The sequence below is a fragment of the Priapulus caudatus genome, unplaced genomic scaffold (assembly GCF_000485595.1).
Source record: "Priapulus caudatus unplaced genomic scaffold, Priapulus_caudatus-5.0.1 Scaffold352, whole genome shotgun sequence".
Taxonomy (NCBI): Eukaryota; Metazoa; Priapulida; class Priapulimorpha; order Priapulimorphida; family Priapulidae; genus Priapulus; species Priapulus caudatus.
Window position 1 is genome coordinate 141181 of NW_014577413.1, and position 26166 is coordinate 167346.

General features: G+C 39.2%; 1 protein-coding gene across 5 annotated transcripts; it reads right to left on the reverse strand.

The window, feature by feature from the left end:
* Nucleotides 1-22884, reverse strand: LOC106809415 (phosphatidylinositol 4-phosphate 5-kinase type-1 alpha-like). 5 transcript variants are annotated; one of them, XM_014812489.1, is made up of 17 exons: nt 22800-22884; nt 18966-19081; nt 18403-18533; nt 18054-18171; nt 17466-17618; nt 14631-14795; nt 13880-14014; nt 12687-12764; nt 12105-12214; nt 11763-11867; nt 10947-11079; nt 9652-9739; nt 4975-5097; nt 4653-4658; nt 3645-3812; nt 2876-3007; nt 1-1995 (listed from the first exon to the last, which is right to left on the reverse strand). In XM_014812489.1, exons 1-17 carry the CDS (start codon nt 22858-22860, stop codon nt 1799-1801), a joined length of 2019 nt encoding a protein of 672 aa, XP_014667975.1. In that variant the 5' UTR covers nt 22861-22884; the 3' UTR covers nt 1-1798. The 5 variants fall into 5 exon arrangements, with proteins under 5 accessions (XP_014667975.1, XP_014667974.1, XP_014667977.1 ...); XM_014812488.1 differs by having other exon boundaries at nt 2876-3004; nt 12105-12217; XM_014812491.1 differs by having other exon boundaries at nt 1-1947; nt 12105-12217.
* Nucleotides 22885-26166: the final 3282 nt, after the last annotated feature.

Below are 26166 nucleotides of genomic sequence, written 5' to 3' on the forward strand. Positions count from 1 at the left end.
TGAAATATGTAAGCATTAAACTTGTATTTCGTGAATAGAGAAGTGCATATATTCTACTAGTGACAAGGACTAGACTGAATATGCGTTAGGTAGCTAAATAACTGAAATTACAAACTAATGTAAAAGTATTCGAATAAAAAATTCGTAGTGAAATACAGTTAATACAGTGAGTAAAAATAAACATATAAGAACATAACACATATTTTATATAATTTATCTAAAATAACTCAACTATTTAAAACGAGCAAGAAAAATGGGCAATATTTCTAACAGAGAACAACAACAAATTGTTTACTCTTTAGCTAGTAATTTTCTAAAAGGCTAAATATAGGCACCTGATACGAAATGTCTGACTAGCTTATGCTAAATACTTTTGCTTCACATACAATATTAATATGTTATACAAGTATTGCATGGCTGCAAGGGAAACATGGAGTTTTGTGGACCTAGAAGATCAATGCTGTCGATAGTAACGTTAATTTTCGAGGGCAACAAAACCCAATGTTTGCTCGAACAACTTTCAAGATCATCACATAGTGTATGCACCAATAACAGTTTTAGTTTTTGTATTCCATGAAAACAAGCAGGAAACAGACATAGGAAAATTGTTTTATCTTCTGACAATTTCAAGCATGATCAATGACCATAAACTCTCACGTAACGCCCCTATTTTTCTCATTATTTTGAGCTGCCATCACACAACACTCAAAAACCGTTTTGAGCCAGATTCATCCCCCCGCATTACGAAGACTCGGCTTATGAAAACTCGCCCATGAGAATGAAACTTCACAATCACGACTCCCAATGGAATTCGAAACCCAGCACGTCAATTTACACTTACGGAACCTTTCAAAAGCATGACTGCTACTTTCTATAGCTATAGCTCCTCAATCTATGCCAATAAAATTTCCAAACACTCATTCGACAAGGCATCGAGTGGGTTAGCTTTGAACGATGACGGTGCACAGCTCACTAGACTCAGAGTAAACGTTAGTGTAGACATAACATAGTGTACGGGTCTCACGTGTTCCTGCAGTATGTCACCCCTTCACGCAATAGCTTATTGGATAACATACCAAACCGTTGGATAAATTTTTTGCTTCCCGAACAGAGCTTGAAGCTACTAAAAAAGAGGAAGACGCTTTACATAGTGTCCCTTACCTTTCTTTAACAGTAACTCTCATCTCACCAACGTCAAACTCAATTTCGTTTCCAGTGAACTAAATTCAAGTACTTTCTGTATCTACTACAATATCAGGCATCTCTATTATCCACTCCTGACCATATTACATCAATAAATAGGTCACTCATACTTGTGCTTGTCTTACATCGTTTAACTGAATAAAATTTTAAAGGAATGCATTTCCCACGATATAATGGAGGTCAATGGGAAAACATTCACGTTATTATATTTTGAGTTGCATACATTCTACAGGAACGCACTGCTTCCGTAACCCGGGATCACTATACCAAATATCTGAACGTAATTTCACACGACGAGTTTAATAGTAATGGTCTCACTTTATAATCACACACAAGATGCTCAAGCTCTGTGGAATCTTGTTATGAGACTGCCCAAAGAAAGTAAAATAACTACACAGATTACATAGACTACAGATGTTACCACAGATGGTACATGCTGCCAAGTAGATATGTAAATTCAACCAAAATAAACGCTAATACTCTCTCAATAAGAATGCAAAAAAAACACAATAACATTGTCAAAAAATATAAATTTACAAAAATAATATAAACATGGAAGCTACACATAGCATCCGAGGAATACATCTAGGTTACTTCACGTAATTGTTCTCACCTTTGCTTCCCCCTTTTCCCATTGCTCGCAGCTGACTTCACTGCTACGATCTTTCTTTACGGTGACTGGAGCATGAGATGTGATCACATTACACTTTTCGGAGTGTTGGGAGATTGTAGAGAAGGTCAGACCTGCAGGCGGAAGAATCGGGGTAATGTGCTCTAACCCTATTGCAGTATCTGTAGGAAGGAAAATTCATCGTATACTTTGTTACTTTAACGCGTGCATGCCAGGCAGAGAGGGGGAGAGAACGAGAGAGTGCAAGTGAGAGAGAGTGTGACCGAGAAAGTGAGAGAGAGAGACAGAGAAAGAGACAGTGAAATAGAGTGAAAAAGACAGAGACAGATAGAGAGAGACAGATATATATATATATATATATATATATGATATTATATATATATATATATGAGAAGAGAGAGAGAGAGAGAAGATGAAGAGAGGAGAGAGAAGAGAGCAGAGAGAGAGAGGAAGAGAGGAGGAGAGAGAGAGAGAGAGAGAGGCGAGAGTAGGGAGAGCGAGAGAGAGAGAGAGAGAGAGAGAGAGAAGAGAGAGAGAGAGAGAAGACGAGAAAGAGAGAGAGAGAGAGAGAGAGAGAGAGAGAGAGAGAGAGAGAGAGAGAGAGAGATGAGAGAGAGAGAGAGAGAGAGAGAGAGAAGAGAGAGAGATGAGAGAGAAGAGAGAGAGAGAGAGAGAGAGAGAGAGAGAGAGAGAGAAGAGAGAGAGAGAGAGAGAGAGAGAGAGAGAGAGAGAGAGAGAGAGGGAGGAGTAAGGAGGGAGGGCAAGGGGGAAGGGAGGAGGTAGGTGCTGTTAGAATCCTCCTCATGTAGGGACAGAGGAACCAGCAAGGTGTAAACAGGAGTGTACACGAATTGTGTACACCAAACTGCATGCATGCATAGACGAGTGGTATATTACTGTTTCTTCTAATGGCCTGAATATATACTAATGTATTACTTACTGAACAGTTCTAAACAATGACCAATAGCATTAGGGAGAGAAGGCCACAAGCAGCAATCAATGTGTATTAGCATCATCCCAATTACTAGGGTACATGTTTACCTAGATCTAACTCACTACAACTTGACTCAGTGAAACTCGGTGTTCCTTCTGTAAATGTAGGAGTACTGCCCTCAATAGAGTGGGGTGGCGTCAGCGTATCAAAGGTCACATGCCTTGCACAGTTGTACTCTGCTAAAAACAAAAAAGATGTGTGAGCCAAACCCTGAAATGTAGCTTGAAAAAAGATATTTCCATACCCACCCTACCCTCATATATGACATAGTGACTTTAATATTTTAATAAAGCTTATGGTCTATATTTAAAGAATCCTTCTGTAATCTGACATGAAACGAGTGATTTAGTAAGTAAATCCACGTATTGAAATTTTTCAAATTAGGGATCAATGAAATACAATTGATTCGTTTTGCTAATTTATCGATTATTATTTATACTAACATTTTAAATATCATTATAAAGGGTATAGGGTGCACTACAAGTTGATAGTTAAATATTTTTGATTGGTCACTGAGTACAAATTTAGGAGTCACAAGGTCATGTGCAGTAGGTGCAGAGGTAAATCTAGCGAACTTCAAGAGAAGAGAAATTCAATACAATTTTAAAACTAGCAGAGGATAATTGTAATATTGCCATCACAAAGAAAATACAAGTTGATGACGGTATAACACATTGCTCCAGCTGCTATGACCATCTCACCTTTCTAAAACAACATATTTGGTAGCCTTTACAAATAGCTCATAGGGCTCTTAAAAAACATCGATCTACTATCTCTTGTTATATAAAGAGAGCTGAAGAGAATGAGAGAGCAAACCTCTGCTGCGTGCTGGTGTTGAAGATGTGGATGACATGGAGATGGAGTGAGTGCTAACCAATGACACCACCACTTCATCATTCTTTCTAGTAGACGCTTCCTTGGCTGGCGTGCTCGTCTGTGCAACTGCCTCAGAGAAGGAAGGTGGGGGAGATGACGTGCCAGCCACTGCCACAAAGAAAACTAGCATGTAATTACACTGCATTATCTATAATAATAAATAAAACCAGTACATTGACACTGTCTATGAGACTGGCCATCATGACCATACATGTGTATACTAGGTCATTTGTACACAAAACAGACATGTTCATGCTATCATAGATATGAATGACATCAGAAGTGAATCAAAACAATTCAATGACATCCAGTTCTATCTTTACTAGAGAGATACATCTGTAAGTGTACGTGCACATGCGTACAGCTTTCTCCCCAGCCTCCTAAGCACAACGCGAGCATGGTATTGGCCCTCCTAGGCAGCCAGCACTTTGCTTTTGTTTTTGTCATTATTTTGTTTTTTATTCTCAATATTACTGCATGACGCTTGGTTAATTAGAAGGAAATATATACAGTTGGCATGATATGTTGGATCAACACATTATATATATCTCATTCAACAAATGTTTTGAACTATACAACCAGTGGATGCAGAGAAATCCCAAACCATACTAATTAACATCTAAAAAACGCCAAAGCAAACATGTTCTTAATTTTCCTCTATTTATATCATTAATCTTTACCATATACATACAAATAAACAAATACTGTAAAATCCTTTTTTTCGTGGGGTTCTAATTTTCGTGGATTTCGTGGGTCCATCAATCCACGAATTTATGTACCCAACGAAATATTATGTACATATGTCAATTGGGTTCCGGAGTGGAGGCCACAAATTTAAGAACACACGAACATGTATTTTTTATTGAAACCACGAAAATTGGAACCCACAAAAATAAGTGACTTTACAGTACTCAAGACACTCAAATAAAGCATAACTCGGTAACTCACTCATTTCTAAAAATGTCATGCAGAAACAATGAAGATGACATCAAATGCATGCAGCGCTGCCAATGAATAATAAAATTAACAACAAGAACAATGACGACGACATCAAATGCATGCTGCTGATGCAGTAACAACAATAATAACAATAACAACTAGCCACTATTAGCACTCCTGCCAAGGGTAGTATTATCACCATAGTAAAGATGTGGCATAAGATGCCATGTTGCATCCATAATGTTTCAACTACATAGTTCTATTCACGAGAATATCTTTTACCCAGTTTCCACGTTTTATGTGTGCTTATTTTACTACTCTGTTTACTTACCATTTACAGTAATATCACCCACATTCTTTGAAGTAGAACCATCTTCAGAGCTGGCATCATCTGTTACGCTCATCTGCCTCTTGCAAACAAGGCTCTTCCGTTTGGTTGGAGAATGTTTCAGTGCTGAAAAATACAGACGCACACACATTATTTAAAATAGGTCATTTTATACGTTTTTATATGAATGAAGTTTGCCGTTACGCAGCCATCAATCACATTTCATTTCACAATTGCATGCTGCAATTGGTAACTGAAAAGCTGTTTTACTGTAATAAAAATAAATTACTGAATATAATTAAATTACTGTATAATTAAATAATGCACTGTACATCTTTATGTAATTATCAGTCTGTGTAACTATAAATTTTGCAAAATCGGTCTTTCAAAAGTCATGTTCCAGGACACAAATTATCTGGGTTTGCATCACAGTTTGGAAGTTAATTTATGGCCCGTGTCAACCAACAAAACCGTGCATCACTATAACTGCAACTGGAAAAAAACTGCCGAAATATGGCTCATGAAACTCATGCAAACCTTTTTGCACTAAGCCACACATTCACACTAACACTTGTTATCAATTTCAATTTTGATCAGAATTGCCTCTATTATTTAAAAATTAGTTTATGCCTTGTGTACTAACACACGTCAGACCCTATACTAACACTGTTATCATATCTGCTACATCAGTTCTACAGATGGGAATAATGAACACAAAATGTAAAACAACAATGAAAAATTTAAGCAAGTGAATTTCTTGATCTAAAGCACATGGTGAGGTTCGTGCTGAGCACGGAGCGTGAGTTTCGTGCTCAGCAGGAATCTCACACCCCCGCACACGGTGAGATTCGTGCTGAGCACGGATCTTACGAGCTGGTGGCACTGTCTGGTGCACGGGTGCACGAAGCGGTCATTGGAGCGGGTGCATGGCTGAACCAATCAAAATGCGCTGCCACTGAGTTTCGTGCTCAGCAGGAGTCTCACACCCCCGCACACGCTGAGTTTTCAGCCTCATGAGACCAAAATTATCAAAGACGAAAGATATTTTCCTCAACGCCTCGTCTCACGAGACCGAAAACCCAGTGAAATCGACCCCACACACGGTGAGGTACCTGCTGAACACGAAACTCACGCTCCGTGCTCAGCACGAATCTCACCGTGTGCGGGGGCCTTAAGCTAACAGAAAATGTTAGTTTTCGAAATGTCCCGGTGGGGGAAGGCTTCTCTTCTTGGCTCATCGCCTATATTCGAAATGAGACATCTATGTGTTACAACAGAAGCAATAAAAACATTGAAATAACACCAATATTGAAACAAGCCAGTGAAATTATACTCTGCAGGAATGTAAATGTCTGCAGATTATCTGATATTCCTTCGTGAAGAAATGAATACTTGCTATAGGCAACTGTTTTTTTGTTTGTGGTATTCTGTGGTGGCGGAACTATATCATAACAGCAATACAGAGGGGGGGGGGTTGACATTAGGAAAACAATGAGTTATCACAAAGATGTTTCTCAACCTATTTACAATATTTGCATAGTCACAGTTTAAAGTTCAATGAGACTTCCTCGAAGGTACCCAACACTTGAATACAATATATAATATCAAGAGTAGATAATATAACCATATAACTACTAAGTTATTATCTACTCTTGATAATATGTAAATAAAGTATCAACTTAATGCTAAATCTCATACATATCAAGAGTTTTATCATCGTTATCATGTATATACTGACTTACTTATTCAGATATACCTAAATTCGCTATGCATAGGCAAATGCTATATAAATAGTCAAGTAGAGCAAATTGCCACCGAAATAAATCATGCGATACACATATAGGCATGCAAAAACCATACAGGAAACAACTGATCTCCAGAGTCCATGACCACTAAAGAGATGTTTTGGGTTTTTAAACATTTTACACATTTTTATACCTATATACAAACCATATGAGGCTTTACATCGATAAACTACTTCGCTCTCAGATTTCACTATAAAGAAACTGACCCAACATTCAATATGAGATATAGATGTGAATAACATATTAATACATAGTGAACTAGAGCACTCGGAGAGTGCAGACCTCCGCTAAGGCAGCTGAATTCTCTCACTGTGAAAATTTTTATTAATTAATTAATTAATTAAATAATTAATTGGATCCGGATCACCACCAAAATGTAATAAATTCTAAGTTAGCCCATTTCTGACCTATCCTGAAATTTTATTAATTAATTAATTAATTAATTAATTGGATCCGGATCACCACCAAAATCTAATCAGTTCTAAGTTAGCCCATTTCTGACCTATCCAGAAAATTTTATGACAATCCGTCCATAACTTTTTAGGTTAGGCTGCTGTACACAAAGAACGGTGTTACAAACCAAATGAAAGTGTCAATGACACTGTAGCTCACCACAAAAAAGGACACAAATGAGTGAGTAAGAAGAAGTCCAGTTTATAATTGAGCAACCATCGACGTACATTATAGAAACGATGCCATCTGATATCGCAATAATAATTTATAAACCAAAATGAATCACAATTTGTGACCGTAGATGGCGCTATAACCGCTTTGTAGTGATGGCGCTTGAAATAAATAGGATTTATGCGTTCCAACATGTTTTGTAAATTCTTACTCTAATATAGACGTTTTATCGGCAGAGTGGAGAGGAAATGCAAATTTTGCATTAAAGATATTGTCAATGAAATCTTGTAAAACGAACCAGACGAGTGTGACACCACAGACTGTTTGTGTTTATATAATATGCTATATAATTGCCAACCCTACCGAATTTGCATAATTTTTTTAAATATCAAAACCCTAGCCCTTATTCATTCACATACCAAAAATGAGCAAAATCCGTTGAACCTGAACTGACTAATGGCAATTCCCATTTTTGCCAAAAATTGCCGTGGCTCGAAAGTACGTCGACTGGCGTGCTTCAAAATAGGACGTTCCATATGGAGCATAGCAGTAACAACTACACCCAATTTCAAACATGTGGGTCAAACCTGTTCCTGATGTATCGTTGACCGAAACCAAATGTTGACGGACGGACGGACGGACGGACGTACGACGGACGACAACCCATGGCAATAGCTCAACTTGACGATGTCAAGGTGAGCTAAAATCGCACGCCGATGAAAACATAACCTCCTGCCAACCCCTTGACGGAGGTAAAAATACTCACACAGTACAATTACACGTACAGAAACTTTACATACACGGACACATGCACGCACGCAGGCACACAGGTAGGTAGGCACACAAACACACACATGTTTTACAGTTTACAGACAGATAGGAAACTTAAAACAGAACACGGGAAGGAAGGTTGTGTGATGACACAAATTTGCAAATAAACGGTCATGTGTAGTCACGTTTCACATAGGAATGCAATGGAATATCGATAAGACATTGACCAGAGATGGGAAAAATCCTGGAAAGTTTCATCACGAATTTGAATATCACCTTTCCCAATTGGAACTTACACATAAAATAGATTCTGAAAGTCACCGGTGTGACAATTAAGGCAGATATGGAGCATCCGTATTATTTAATATGTAGATTATTCATCATGGTATTATTAAATTGAGTTATGTGCGACATTGAGCAGTCCCAGAAATTTCTTAAATGACGTAGTATCATAATCGTGGCTGTTGAACAAAAGTCAGCCGAATGACACCAAGACTGTACTTTGCAGGAGTGATAATGTTAATAATTTTAATAAGATATCACTTGAAATTACTGGCAGTAATGCCATAATTAACATTTCTAGCAGTCATGGTAGTTGTTTCAAGCAGTGTATTTGCATTAATTGTATCTAAAAGAGACTAAAATAAATGCAGAATAAAAAAAACTGTTCTTACGGAGAACGGGAGAACGTTGCCAAGTTTAACAGCTTCATGCAGGATAGATAGATGTGAATTTATTCCTTTTCCTGTGGGCCACGATGAAAAAAACATGCACGTGCATGCCAACTGAGCTGAAGCTTGCAAGCAAAGCAAACATAGGAGATTTTCTTCTTGGGTACTCATCTGAACTATGGTAAAAAATCACATTTTTATTGCTGAAGTAAGTTTTACCTAGATGGACAAGCTTTCTGAACATACGGTGTGGTCCTTTATACTCTGGTTGGTCGACTGTAAGTGACACATTATACAAGCAGCATGAACAAATGAACAACACACAGAGAAGCAATTAACACGTAGTTATACAAACATCTACTATGTATTAGTAGGCTGAACCTGGCTGGATAAGGTCAGATTGTTTAGGCACAACACTTTTCAGCAAGATAGAGATGTGCTATATTTATGCATTCCCATGCTTATGTATTGTATCGAGTCAACCCTGGTTCACTCCGAAAACAACGAAGAATCTAATATTGCTTGCGCACAGTGATTAAAGCTTTGGTCTAGGAATGTCTCCAATATTTCCTCAAATTGGACCATCTATCACGTTAGATGGACAAAACTAAAACATTACCTCGAATTATTGCCAAGGCATATTCGTACATTTTTGCACACAGATCTTCCAACACTTGCACAACCAATAACTTAAACACAGCATGAAATAATTGCTGAAAGGGGGACAGCATACGATAATGTTACGAATCCAATTCAGCATGCAACAGGTATGGTCAGTCGATGCAAGTTGATACCTGCAGACAACTTACGTGACTGGATCTTTTTGAAAACTCTTTCAAGCATAAATGTCAGAAATCTCTGTGCGTAGAATCCGGGCCGGTGTACAGACACAGCATCCTGCCCACAAACACACGAGTGGATTTTTCAGATTAAAATAGCAAAGCAATCGTCCTTTTTTGAATTAAACAAGTAGCTGACATTCTGGCAAGATGTGCATCTTAAGAGAGCCCCGTTATAAGTTATATTTATTGATGCAAGTCCAAGGATTCATTACCATCAAAAACGAATGGACAAGTTATTCTACTTTGAAGTGTTAAAGATATAGCACATTTAAATAAGTTTAACGTTTGTTTGGGCAACTGAGCTTTCTTATTCCTGATGTCATCGACTGGGGGAAATTAACGTTTTATCAACGAAATCCTGTGGATTTGCTGCCCTAAAGAAATAGGGAATCTGCTGTATCAATTTCAACACTAAGGAACAATAATGAATATACAATAACTACAAAACCTTCATATTATCTGCTATCTATCACCAGACAATACAAGATAAAAATACTGAAAATAATACAGTCTGATCTTGTGTATTGTATTGCAATATTTTGTTATATCATTGATAGTCATATTGTATATATTCATACAAAATTTTGTATTATGACAAAAAACTACTGTCACTTTAGTACGGGCACTATATAATTACACCACTCACAACTACGAATGACAAATACATGACAATTTAATACTTTAATTTCATAAACTAAAATCCAAGGACGTTATTCCAATCAATATACAACCTACTATCATGGTTTTCCGGGAACCAATTATCACGCTAATATGAGATCCAGTTGTATTATGTTCAATCCTTTTACATTTGTTGTTACTACATAGCAGAATGTTTAGAAATTCTCACTTCTGACTCCTGCTGATCTCGTATAAGAGCATCAGACAGTGAAATAGGTCGTTTTAGAAGTGGCAATAATTTCGGCCCCTACAACCGTGTGATGGAGGTATCAGCAGATTACACACACGCACACATACACACAACTCACTCCACACACAACACACAAAAGCACAGATAGCCAGGCACACATTATATTCCGTTGTCAATACCATGTGCAGAATGAGCGACTGCATAGATCTATAACAACGTCTTGCTATAAGCAAGAACCGACAGCTCAACTACGCGTCTGATATTGGAACTATAAGCAGATAGACATGCGTGTTGGGAAAGCACCAACGAAGTAATTTGTGTGAGTAGAACTGCAGGTTTTCAGTAGTGATAAGTTTGTTATGACAAGTAACAGACAGACATATAAAATACCTACACCATCGTGAACCATCGCCTTGAATGTGTGCTCCAGCTTTTTCCTAAACCTGTATTGCTGTAGAATATCTATAAGCCCAACAAATAGAAGTAGCCTCTCTCCTTTGGAATTTCTTGCTGGGATGCCTCCCTTCCTAGAGTTGTGAAAAACACATGTAAACAAACAGAAACATTCATAACTTCCCAACAGAAACAGTAACATACGTAGACGTCTCTGTATCTACACGAAGCCCTGCAACAATATTTTCTAAGACTAATTTGGAATTTTCAGTTAATTCAGAAATACCTACCCGAATTGTGAATTGGTGGAATTAACTTCACAGAGCTGACTGGGATATACTAGATTTTTATCACTGTTACTGTAATTTTTTTTACTATTTTGTGGGTTTCCACTATCTTACTTACTTTAAAAAGACCTCTAGGTGACTTTACCCACTTGTTTTAACTTCCACCCAATACCATAAATATGCTTTTGGTAACAATGAAGAGCTTAAAATAGTATATAAAACATATAAACTTGCTTACAAGTTTTGAAAGTGGTAGGTTTGAGCACCTGCTAGAGAGTACGTGTTAATTATTAATTAATAAAACTGTACGCAATGTTACCTGCTGATGATTTTACCTGCTAATACGAAAGGTCCTGAGGACAAACAGATTTTGCAAGAACTATTTTAGAGGAAAAGTGACACTTTAGTTCATTTTCATTTTTTACATCTATCTCGAACACTACCTCTATACCTACCACTACAACAACCATATTCATCACCCCTACATCTCTCCCTAACAAATTCTAGAGAAGTCTAGACATTATACTCACGGAACGTCATCATGATCGTCCAGGTCGACTGGCTCGGCATCCGCTTGTATGGACTCCATGGCTGTGGAATAAGCTGATATTCTCTCTCGACGCACAGACTTTGACCTTTCACAGAACAAACGAAATTACTAGACAAATTGATTACACAAACTGCCCGTATAGGTGAACGATTCGAAAGAAATCAAGTGAAGAGAGAATTCATAACAATTGGATTAAGAATGCAGTAATAATGATAAAATGTTGCACAATTTACTAGATACAAAACTTTAAATTTCCTACTCTTCCTTTGCAAGAGCATATAAAAGAAGAAAAACATACTTGCTATTGAACCATAAGAAATACCTAGATAAATGACTAGATGATACTGCACTTTCACTGTCATCTCCATGCTCAGTAGAGTTTCCCGCCTCTTGCATAGTTTTACTTTTGGCTGCTTGTTCACTCTGCCTACACTGCTGTTGTTGAAAACACATAAGCTCTTCAACAAAAACAAGAAGTTGCAAACAATACTCAGATGACAGATATATCCAAGGGGATGGTGGTGAGCCAAGGAATAATAAACTGTTAAGTATTATTTTTGTCTTTGTCTTTATCGCATTTCTTAAATAAATATTTAATGAGTTGCACTTAAGAAAACAAAGTAAATGCAAAATCGGCATTGCTATGAACTACTAGTACTGATACTAGATTGCACTAAAAGACTTCACTGTATAACTTTGTGCCCTTAATTCACATCCAGCAAAAGTATAGCCATATAATAGCCCCATATAGTCAGTGCTCAATGCCTTGAAAAATAACAAATCGTGGTTTAAATATGCTGTGAGAAGGGTGACTGAAAACCCTTAATCTTCAGATAAATAAAAAAAAGTGTGTGTTATGCTGTTTAGAATTAGGTTACAAAATAAAGGTAATAAAAATATTTACCTTCTCCTTAGCTGCCAAATCCAAGTTATGGATACCAACCAGAAGACTGTAGTCCATTATCTTGAAGCTTTCTAAAACCTGTATTAAACAAATATTTTTTTAATATACCAGGCAAGATACAAGTTCTAGACAATGACGGTGGCCCTTTTATATAATGGTGGTCAGAAATTTAATCAAAACTAATTGGTGTACAAACTGCCAAATTCAGAAGTGATTACAGGGAACTGCATGACATCTTAAGCGGGTACATGCATATTGTTGCTGGTACTGAGCTAACAGCCGCTCATAGGGTCTATGTCCCCCAGGGTACTGCCGGAACGTACCCTGGGTACGGTCCGGTATACCGGAACGTACCCTGGTAACTATCTGATATGGTTAAGGTTAGGGTAAGGGTTAGGGTTAGGGTTAGGGTTAGGGTTAGGGTTAGGGTTAGGGTTAGGGTTAGGGTTAGGGTTAGGATTAGTGTTAGGGTTAGGGAGTAGGCGTAGGCGACTCCCTATACTCGTTAGTGGAGTAGGCGAGGTACGGTCCGGCATATTAGATAGTACCAGCAGAGCATATAAATCACGTTGATTTATATGCTCTGGTACCAGGGTACGTTCCGGTATACCGGACCGTACCCAGGGTACGTCCTGGCAGTACCCTGGGGGACAGAGACCCTCTCAGCCTAACAGCCTGCCACCCACTGGCACATTCAGGAGAGTTCACCACCACTTTGTTGATGAGTCAGCCACTATAAAATGCTGTGCCCAACTCTCCTTCAATCTGGCTGTGCTCAGGAAATTTCCCCCATGTATTCGTTTTGCAAACACGTTGAAAATGCTATGTCCAAAATGTCCGTAGTCGACTGTATTAGTCACGATTAAGCGTATGAGTACCCAAGTTTTGTCCAAAGTTCGTAAATACTCTGCAAGTTTAACTTTATGTGAGGTCTGCCTCTCTATTTGTGATAACAATGTGGTTGCCCTCTTGGTCAAACCCATTAAGAGCTTTTGGCAGAAACTTAAACAACACTGCCTTGTTACTGCCTTATTACTGCCTACTCTGAGGGAGATATGCCAGGGCTCCAGTATGGTTGCTGCACTCACCACAAGCCTGAAATTTGGAACTTATCACAAAATGAAATGTGGTAAAGGGAAAGGCCATATATATATATAGGCTATATATATAATAGGTTCAAATCCCATACCTACCCTACAATCCCTCTGTAGTGTTTTGATGAGTGCATCGCACGTGTCCTTCTCGAGAAATAAGCCTTCAGGATGCTCATCCATAAAATCCAAGTCTTTTAACGCCGGACCACGTTTTAGGCGCTCCTGTTTTGATGCCTAAACAGCCATATATACATACAGGTTTTCGCTGTTCTATCAGAATAGAGGAAATAAATGGAATCCATTCTTCTTTCCTTTTTTGACCAAAAATACCAAAGCCAGTAACATTATTTTATCAATTCCATGTGCATTAATCTATGTATACAATTTGTGATAACACTGACAAGTCTTTTTAGACAAAGGGTATCAGTGATTATTACAGATCAAACCACTCAAAATGTCTGCAGAAACTCAATACCACGAGCTTCATAGTGCACATGCATTAGCAGGGATGGAATTTTCGAGCAACGTCAATGCTGTTTTGGGATGGCTCAAGATATTTTAGGGTGACACAGCATGGCAAAGGCGCACCAATGCAAACATTGCCTTCAACGGATGGGCACTGGCATATATTAAGCCTTGTACTACAAATTATGCTGTGGCACGTGATGATTTATATGCAACATGAAATTTATAGAAGCAGTGCAGTGGCAAACAAGGTACGATAGCCATCGAGATCACACAACTTTCAAGCACAACTACAAGTAGGAAAAAATACAAAAGTACCTGCCCTATTTACTATGGTAACATTTGAACCCTGCACCCTTAGCACTAAAATCTCCAATGAACACACCTTTCGCTTATAAGTGCTGCCCTTAAGATCATAGCGTTCATGAATTCGGATGTAGGTTGGCAGCAAGTTATTCATGACAAGCAGCCGAATGTTTTTGCCTCCACATTGATAGCAGTACAGACCGAAAGTCTTTGGTAGCAGCGTGCGTGGATTTTGGTTCAGATTCTGAAGAAATAAGATTTCATGTAATTTTTTTCACACAGTTATTATTTATATGTAATTAATTATAACAAGAGCCGCAGAGCGTCTGGGCTCATCTGAGGTCTGTTGCTACGGTTATAAACGTAACATTTAAGTCGTGCGTAGTGACACCTTTGTTAGGCTTCCTATACCTTAAGTTAAGGGGAAAATATTCCCCCTCCGTTTACACATCTTGACCTTTGACCCTTGACCCCCAAATTTGTCATCCCGAGTCCTTTTCATGATCTCCTTCAACGTCCCGAATATCGTGACCGTACGTCGAGCGGTTAAGATTTGTGCCCAACTGTTGACGGACGCACGGACGACCAGATGCACGGAAAATTATGCGATTCTATAAGCTGCACCTGACTACGTCAGATGAGCTCAAAATCGGTGTTATGAAGTTTTGCACGTTAAATGCATTCAAATTTGTACGTAGGATTGATCCTTCTCCAATTAGTTGTCATGTGCAGTTAATTACCAAGGTCCTGTTTTTTTCATAAGTTAGCTTGCTGCTACAGTGCATTTCTGCTAAATGATGTAGTTATTCTTGCAGAATAACACTAGCACTGAGTGTTATCACAGTAGTAATTATAGTCACAACTCTACTGTTTCAGACAACGGTCCCATAATTTCCAAACGTGCCAGCACTTAATGAACATGACGGTAAATCCTTTCTGTTCTCGCATTGATAGCGCATCAAATTCGCTTCGTAAGGAGACATGATTTCACTTTTTCATGACAAATAATTAGTGTAATATTATAGTCCAAGTTTATTCAGTCAATAAGAGGGGCAGCACAAGCAGATTACAACAGCTGTAAATTTACAAAAAACACCTCTCATTAGCTTATTTATAATGTGTGCTAAAAAACAATTTTTTATCCATGAATAGGTGGACCTGGACAACAACAACAAATTTTAGTGTAGAAAATATTTATCTGGTGCAGTAACATTATAAGACATGAGAGCTACTGGAAATGATAGATTTGGTCTCTGGGGCCTCTCATATGTTTTTATGTGGCCCTCAAAAATAAGCGCCACTTAACTGTGCTCACAAACAGTAGAATTACCCTATATTTGAAAGCTCTTTGCAAACACACAGACTGGTCTTCAGTATAAAATTTTTAACTCAGATTACAGTTAATGGATTAATTTACAAAGATTTCAACTTTGAAGAAAAAGTCCTTTTTACTTTTCTCAACACATGGTTCCAAAGATAGCTCTAGCCCACGTGTAACGTCAGTCACAAAAAACATCAATTTATTTTGCTGCTAAGCCTTCCTTCATGGTCTAGATGTGTCTTTTACTAGACGGTATGAATAACTCATTCATAGCAAACAAAACACCAGTTCGACTATTTGTGCTGACAGGGCAGGGGCTGAAATCTGTAACGTCAGTCACATATAACGTCAGTCACAGTTTCATCTGAAGTTAAGTGGCAGAATCAGCATTTAAATAAAGCCATAGTAATAATCTTCTACACCAAGGACACAATTAAGAAGCGGCTGGAGGTACCAATTCCTGTAAACAGACGTGGATTATACAAATTCCCAGATTTTCCACAGTGAGTTTCCTACTCATGATGGTAACTGCCACCTGGACTCCAACGACATCTCTGGACTTGGAGAAAGTAGAAAGTTCTGACAATGATTTCATATTTACATAGATTAATTAGGAATTGTTTACCATTTGCGACATTCCATAATTTGGCAGTCAGCATACATGTTCATATCCTAGATTAGATGTTTCATTTTTCTATGTGTGCATCGTGATATCCGAAGGACAATTATTGGATTTATATTGCTTGTCATTCACAATTAATATTTGTTGCTCTCAAACACGCTGACATAGGTACATCTGTGTACAAACAAGTATGTTGTCATTTAGATTAGAATAATAGAATTGTTGACAATTCAATTAATATTTGTGGTACATGAAAACTCCATATTGTTTAGAACTCTTATCTTACCCTACTGAGCCAAGATGACAGCATAGATATATGAAAGGTGTTGGCTTGCGGACTGTTTATTGTAAGTGAACAAATCGTAACGTCAGTCACAGTAACGTCAGTCACACTATATTTATGTACATTACTGGAAAAATAAACAATATTTTTTTTGTTTTTATTCTGTGTATTTTAGTGTGATATGGTCTTGTATTTGGCATAAGCAACAATTTTTTGTACATCCAGTAGTTTGAAGACAATTTTGAATCAAAGTTGACTAATTTTTTTGCATGTCCATTTTTCGTAACGTCAGTCACGCTCCAAACTTCCACCTCAACACAAAAGAAGCACAGAGCTAATGATGAATTGACAATACTTCCATGTCTAGCAAGGGCCAAATATAGCTAGCCACAAAACTTGCAGCTAAATAATTAATGGCATTGGCAGCTGTACAATAATTCATTTTCATATAACCTCAAATTTGTAACGTCAGTCACGATGGAATTGCCCAAAAGTTGATATACCACAATGAAAAAAAGGTAAATGAATATACCGTAAAAAGCTATTGTATGACTGCCTTAGATTAAGTTATTTAACAAATCGTTATTAACAAGATAATGAGCAACTGCTTGCATGGTCAGGTGAGAAGGGAATAGGACCATCACCACAAACCTCAGTTCCTATCTTTCATCTGTCACAAATAACATACCATGTAATAGCCGGGAAGTAACTCTTGAAGGAATTCAGCCTCCTTGTGTTGAACTGTCTTTACAACAAACTCATCATCATTAGTAATGTAGAAGATGCTGCCACTTGCTCCCGGGTTGGACAGCGCGCGTAACGGCTCATTACATAGCGATGACTGCACAGAAAATATGGAAAAGGATGTTATATATTATCCCTAAAAAGTACCATTTATTGATGTATAGTCCAAATTTGTATAATCACCTATAACTATGAGAAATACAATGTAACGTGAAACTGTACCACCATTTTTGTGATCACATTGCATAGCAATGCACCTACTATTACGATATCATATTACAATTTGACCTAAGTTGGTTTAACTCATCTAATTTGATAATTACTTCTGTAGTGTATTTTTATTCTTATCATTGTTAATTAGTTGAAACTTTAATTGTTTGCTAACTGCTTCAATGGGATAATATCGATTGTGATGTGCATTCTCATAAGGAGTAGGGCAGCTTAACGAAGGATTCGGATTTAGATATGGGATTTTTTATAGTCAAATGTACTTATAATTACACGTTACACAACTAAAAAAACTCAAACTTACGGCATAGTCATCTGGTGTGATACCAAATAAAGCTCTAAAGTATCTAAATGCCATTGGTGCATATGTCTTGAAATGAAATTCGCTGCACTTGTGGGCTGGAGTACGGTTTCCACCATCACTGTAATAAATAAATGATCAAAACTTTTTAAATGTTGTTTTGGGAAATAAATTACAAATATTCCCTTCCCCTTCACTGACCATATAACATCGAACTCTAGTTTTGAACTAGCTCCATCTTTTAAGATTGCACCCCCACATACCAAATATAAATGTCGTAGCTAGACCTGAGTATACTGAATATGACAAAAGCATTAAAAACGAATACTGATGAAATGAATGTGGCTATTACCTGGGAAAGAAGATTGTTTCTACAACCTGAAAGTCTTGCATTAAAAGATCACGCTCGGGTTTTCGAGCTGTGCCGCTAGTAGAGTATCGAATACCCATTTCTATACTCTCTATTATCTGAGAGTTGCCCACCTAAAAGTAAATTTCACAATACAATATGGGTCCTAAAAGAATGAAACATGCTGAAAATGTTACTATATATACACTGTAGTGAATTGTCAGCCACTCAACATAGCCAGTGATCACGGATTGTGAATGCCTCAAGTGGTTTCCGCCTGACTACATTGGCCATTCTGTGAAGTACAATCTCAATTTCTGAATGATAATCAAAATGACACAATTCTCAATCAAATAACCATGGCTGCGATAAACACAACTGTGCAGGTAGATATAAAATTCAAAAATTGGAACAGTTCCCAACCTGCCATCTGAGGAACGTTGGGGTTGATCTTGGTGTCAAAGTGGGGTAATGATGATGGCTCTAGTTATCATGAACCAACATGGAAGACATGAAAACCAAAATGTTTGTAAAATTTACATTATATTAGCCTACTACAAACAAACCTTTTTGTACGACACTTGACCAGAGGAATCAACTCTTCTGTGACCAATCTTTCTCTCACGATCTCCCCGGAAGCTGGCATGACTTCTGAGAGTAGAGGATGACTTCTGTCCTGCACCTATTAGGATGATATCAATATCATATGTAACAATGCGTGAGCCAGGATGCGATAGAGTGACATCTCATGTTCTCTTTTCAAAGTCGATAATCAAGACTGGTTAATGGCCACGCTATATCCACCAACGGTTGGTAAGAAATGACATGTCATACCAACCAACAAAATTATTACTAGAAATCTACCAACCGGTCTACATGAAGATTTTTCTTTCTGCGCTACATGGCGAGTTTGAAGTAACCCTGTCATATCTTCATTTGATCTAACACATGATATGTGATATAGCATGTGAAGTGCTTTACGGTGTAGGTAAGATGAGAGGCACTATGTTAGTGTCAAAATGATCAGAAACAGTCAAACAAAATTAAAGCTCAACAATTAAGTGCCACGGAGTGACAGCGCTCATCTCACGTACTCTGTGGTGGAGCGGCGTGATTCTAGTAAACCCTGTTAGTCCCAAATGTGTTCACATACACGCCGAAACAGTGGAAGGCACAGGGATGGTATCAGGAACCTTCTCAAAGGAATGTTCGTTGGGATCGTTATGTTGGGAATGGGAAAGTTGCCACGAGATGGCGCGTACGTTTAAGTGTCTTAAGATTCAAGATGGAAGCTCCCATCGTACGTAGTAGCAACAACTATTTGCAAGACAGAAAAGGTAAGCACTCATCCATTTACCTACGCAAGCCTACAGGCTGAAATAGAGAGATGCCACCTGTAACTAATTAACGCAGTAAAAAACTACACAGTAATATCACCACCACATTGCACTGCAGCTGGCCAATGGCAGTGCGACGTTACATGTCTACACACTGCACAATACAGAATTGCGCATAAAAAGAATAAATTATAAACGACATTAAGAGCATAAAATCTAACCAAATTTAGCTTTGAAAATTTCACCATGAAATGTAGCTCATACATCCAGGCATGTATAATCTCTACTAGCAAACCCGGCAGTCAAATGTCTTTCTAACAGAACAGTAAACAAATCCAATGTTTATACCCTCCCTATCTGAAGGGATCCAACAAGCCGTTACCCACACACACATTAACAATTCGCAAAGCTGATCAGCAGCAAAGCTACATTATCTCTGGTCCTTTCGAATAAAGCCATAAAATGCTAGCAGTCACCGCTGAAAAATAAAAGTTTTTCAAATCGTTCAGACGACTGTTCTCAGAAATATGTATAAAATCTGCCCTGTGCCCCAATTGACCTTGACTAGTGACCTCCAATTTCGGCACAGTGATGGCTTTCTGCTACCAATGATGCTCATACAACCGACTATCACGGAGCCTAATTGCACCGTTAAATAATTGTGGCCGCAATCGCAATTTTCCTGCCCTATACTTAAGGTAACGAGGAGCGGGAATGTTCCCACCCTATCTTACTATACACCATCTTGACCATTTGAACCTTAATGCCACCCCCAGCTTCGACATCATCCACAACGTCGTCATTCGGATTGCCCCCCCCCCCGCCCCGTCCCGAATATCGGTGAGCCGACGTCAGCGCGTTAAGATTCTGTGCCAACTGTTGACGGACGGAGGACGGACGGACGATCATGCGATTCTACAAAGCTGCATCTGACTACGTCAGATGAGCTAAAAAGTTTTTCAATCGCTCCGTCAGACCATGTCCTCAGAAAATGTCTAAAATCTGCCCTGTGCGCCCATTGACCTTTGACCTCGTGGACCTCCAATTTCGGCCACAGTGATGGCTTTTCCTACCATGATGCTATACACACGACTATCTACGAGCCTAGGTCAAGCCGTTTAGATTTGTGCCGCAATCTTGCATTTCCTCCCTATACCTTAAGTTAAGGAGGGAATGTTCCCCCTTCTTTTACACCTGTTGACCGTTGACCTTTGACCCCCAGCTTCGACATCCCAACTCGTTTTTGACAATCCCCCCGACATCCAGAATATCGTGACCGTACGTCAAGCGGGTCAGATTTGTGCCCAACTGTTGACGCACGGCCGGACGGACCGCACGGACGCACGCACGCTCATGCGATTCTACAAGCTGCATCTGACTACGTCAGATGAGCTAAAAATTAATGTTTAGAGTTTACATAATTATATTCCACATGATAGAGGATTAAAAATTAAAAGAGCAGATTGTAAAAAATCCTGGGCCCAATTCATTGGTCTAAACTATTACAATTAAACAAAGAGCACTTAAGTGTTCTCTGAAAAAAACATTAATTAAGAAAGAACAACTTTTCTGAAATGAGCAACATGAATAGGTAGATGCTTGGCATAGTTATTTTAAAAGGCAAGAGCTGAACCATGGCCTTCATAATTCTCTAGGCAAAATCATTCAGAACCAACAAACTGTTCTCTAGCATGGTCCCTAAATTGTTTTAGCACATCATAGCTAGGGGTGCAACGGAACTTGGATCCGGCCGGATCCCCAATTTTTCAAAGTCCGGTTCCGTCGGATACCTTCAGGAACAGTCGGCCGAACCGGAACTTTTTCCTAATTCATTTCTGCTACAAGCGTCATCAGATCAAAAGATCAGTCACTGAATGTAGTTGAGCGTCAATAGAGTCAACTTGCTGACAATATAGTGTCAACAACTTCACACTATTCTGCCAGAAAACGCTTTGCCACTTGAACATCGGCTAACTAACTGAACTGAAACTGATGTTAGGTGATTCACGAGATTTTCTTTTAAAATAAAATACTCTTTTAGAGCCACAAGAATGGCATCTGTTTGTTAGTTGAAAATAATCGACTAAAACCAGGGATATTGCAACATGCAGGTTTTGCCACACAATTCGCTCGCGAATAAGATGCCAGAATTATGCACTGTTAAGTGCAAGCAGATGATTCCTAACAACCATCCTGTAATTAGAACTTTGTAGCATTGAGAACAATAAGAACAATGTAGAATGTGAACATGTAGACAATAAGAACATGTATATAATGAGAACATGAGACATGAGAACATGAGAAGATGAGAAGATGAGAACATGTGACATAATGAGAACATGAGACATAATGAGAACATGTTTGAGCATTGTCCTACTCGCCTGAGTGATGTGCCTGAATCATAGCTCTCATCATTTCTCATCAGTATAACACTTTGCAGGGGTATAAATTAACTTTTGAACAAGGGAGTCCAACGGACCAAAAAAAGAGGGAGTCCGCAGCAAAATGAGGGAGTCCGCACTCTGAGGTTCAAAATTAAAGATATTAACAATTCCGCATGTGCTTATTTTTAAGATTCATGCAGCTGCATGTCTGCCAAATTTTCTTTGGACATTAGCTGAAAAAATACAGTAATTCCGCGAGGCCGTGCTCCAAAACGAACTAGCTAGTATGGCAGAATTTTCAGGGAGTCACACGGACTGCATATGTCAAATCAGAGAGTCCGCCAGTAAATCAGGGAGTATTTGACTCCGGACTCCCGTTAATTTCGCACCCTGCTTTGTCTAAAAAATATTTTTAAGTGTGATGCTAACTATAATAATTTAATATATAAAAAATGAATTAATATATCATTTAATACATAATTACAATTTCACAATATCAGACAAGTATATATAATAGGTGTACCAAAATAATATTTTTGGAGTTTTAACCCTTGCTCTACGACTATATTAGTCTATCTATATCTGTGGATAGAGAAACTTACTACATAATGAGAACAGCAAATATTCTTTAGAGAATGGTTCGAGAGACTAAACATTCTCCATTTTCACAGTAACATACCTGCTATTTTTGCACAATCCTTGGTCTCACTGCTACTGGAGCTTTTGGCCTCTCCAGACATTCTCGCTGACCTTTATCTCTTACTGTTTGATGTGTGTCACATGAAACACAAAATCAAATAACAGATTCCTATATGCACCCGGGGTCAGCCCTATAGACCAAAGGTCCGATAGACCGAATATTGAAAAGGGACCTATAGACCGAAGGTCCGATAGACCGAAGATTTCATAAATCATAGTGAAATACTTTACTTAATTTGTGACAAACACGCACACGCGCACACGCACACACAGGTATAGTGGGACACTCACCCACTAATCCTCCTCTCCACCCACAAGACATAAATCCCTTCTACCCTTCTCCTTCTCCACCAGCTTCTTCCCTCCTCCTCCCCCAGCTTCTCCCTTCTCCCCCTCCTCCTCCACCCCGCTCCCTTCTCCCCTCCTTCCCCTCCTCCTTCTCCACCAGCTTCTCCCTTCTCCCCTCTTCCTCCACCCAGACTCCCTTCCCCCTCCTACTCCACTTCATCCTCTACTAACCGAGATTCTCCCTTACTCCCCCCCTCCCACCAGCTACCACATTACTACCCCTTCACTCACATTCTCACCCAACAACCACCACCAGCTATCTCCACCCTCCTCACCCTTCTCAAAACAACCCACAAGCCTTCTCCCCTCCGACCTATCTCCACAACAGCTTCTCCCCCTCCTCCTCCTTCCACCACCTTTCTCCCTTCCTCCCCTTCCTCCTTCTCCACCAGCTGCTCCCCCTCCTTCCTCTCACCAGCTCTCTCCTTCTCCGCTTCCTCCTCCCTCTAGCTCGCCTTCTCCCCCTCCTTCTTCCCCACCCTCTAAAAACTACTCCACACCCCACCCCCTCCTTACTCACAACACAACAGAACTTCTCCGCTCCCCCTACGCTCCTTCACCAGCTCAATCTACATCCCCTCCTGCCTCCCTTACCTCCTCCTCCACCCCCCCACCACCAGCATTCTCACCAAATAAAACCTCCACCACATTCTCTCTTCGCCCCTTCCTCCTCCACCAGCTCTCCTTCCGCCCTTCCTCCCTTCTCACAAGCTCTCCCCCTCACATACCCCTTCTCACCAGCCTTCTCCCTTTCCCTCCTCCTCCACTAGCTCCCTCTCCCCCCTCCTTCCCTCCTCCTTCCCCAGCTTCTCCCTTGCTCAACCCCTCTTCCTCCACCCAGCTCCTTCTCCCCCTCCTGCTCCCTCCTGCTCCTTACTCACAGCCTTCTTGTCTCCCTTCTCCCCCTCCTCCTTCTTACTGGCCACTGCCCACTGCGTATTCCGCGTGCAGTGCCAGAGCCACTGCGTATTGATCGAAAATAAGCAGTTATAAACCTTGAAACAACATAAACTTATCGCTTACATCACGGACCTTCTGTCTATCGGACCTTTGGTCATATACGGACTTTCGGCTCTATGAAGACCTCTCGTCTAATAGGCTGTAACCCGAACACATAGTGATTTCGCTGAAGTCGCGAATGGCAAGATTATCTAGATGAGGACAGATTACTGACATTCTCAAGAGTATATCAGATCACCCAGCTGTGTGCTTGCGGTGGAGTGAGTCTCCACTCTCTGCTGGCTGCTGCACACACGGCCCACGATACATGTACATTTGAAAAGTTATTACAGTATCACAATCCCCTGCCATGTCTCCCCACTAATTGTATTAGCACAAACCAGTGCTGCTAATTGCGAATTTTACCCGGAGCACACATCCCTTACAGCCAGGTTGTGCTATTTATGATAATATCCACTGATAAATATCAAAGAAGCGTAAAACAGGAAGGAGATGCCGATACAACGGGAACTGCGAAACAATGTCTAGCCGACTACTAGTACCAATTACATAAACTTCCCGCATTTAATTTGGACGATTCTTTGGCAGGTATTATTGATCACTGTCCTACGTTGTTAATATAAAACAAACAGCATGTCCCTACGATGCCTCTACGTTGAGATAATGAGCGGTGAAAATCTGGTATTTTCGCCGAAAACCGACTCGATATCAGTTTTACTGCGACTGTCTCTCGTTTTGTGGACTGTATGTTGCTTCACGTCGCCGCTGTGCAGCGCTGACTCGATACGTTATTACTATAGTGTTACTACATCCAGCGTAAGGGGCGATAAATAACAAGACGTTTTTGTGGAGTAATGGCTGCGTCAATGACTGGAAATGTGAGAAAATTCGGCAAAAATACCAGATTTTCACCGCTCATTATCTCAGCGTAGAGGCATCATAGGGACAAGTGGTTTGTTTTATATTAGCAAGGTAGGACAGCTGATCAATAATACCACAAAGAATCGTCAAAATAAAACGGGCAAAGTTTATTAATTCGACTAATACTGCAGCATGGTTTCAGCATTTCACCGTTGTACGCTCTCCTTCTTTATATGCTCTTGATAATATGTGTGGATTACTTGCAGAGGCAAAATGAAAGCTTTTACACATGTCATGGGTAATCATATCTGTAGTTGGAGAAGCAAGTTTGCATATCTCCAGTAGAAAAATAAAAAATTATTAATTAATCACATCTTCAGTACAATGAGACTGGATGCAACTGAGCAATTTTTGCACTTATTTTTAAACATTGTGGACCACCATTTTTTAAGTTGCAATCAGCCAATGCAGGTACGACTCAGGGTTTTCATTATCTTTTATAGTAACAGGCCAAAATGCTTTTGCAAAAGGCCGTGGGGGAGTGCGGGCAGGGGGTTTGGGGGTACCCCCCAAAATTTTTAAAAAAAACTTAGATGCTCTGAGCTGCAATCTGGTGTATTCTGAGCTGCAGTAAACAGACACATTTGGATTACAGTATGGTCCTTTTTTCCAATTTGGTTTCTCCTGGTACATTCAGAGTTGACCAAAAGTTTCCAAATTATGACGATTTAGTAATTATAAGAGTTAGACAATTAAGTACGTAAATAGCGTTACTCAAAAACAAAACAATGCTTCTTGTGCACATAACATGCACACAAATATACTCAACTGATTTATTAGTAGTAGCTCATAAAACACTCACTTTGGAGAATAATTAGAGCAAACTAAATGCAAATAAATTATTATTATTATTTTTTTTTTAATATACTTGAGCCAATTGTAACCGGCCGAAACAGCAGAGTAGACGGTCAATTCGGCCGGTGGCCGGTTCCTAATGAGAACACTGACGACTATGCACTGGTTGTAATTGTATGTGGCAGGGTTATGTTAGTGTCTGTTCATGTCCATTACCAGTGTCAATTATCTGAGTAATTACCTCAAATAAACATCTAATGTCGCACCCCGAGCTTGATTACGTCACGAATTTCTAGCACCATCAAGGAGTATATTTATGTGTT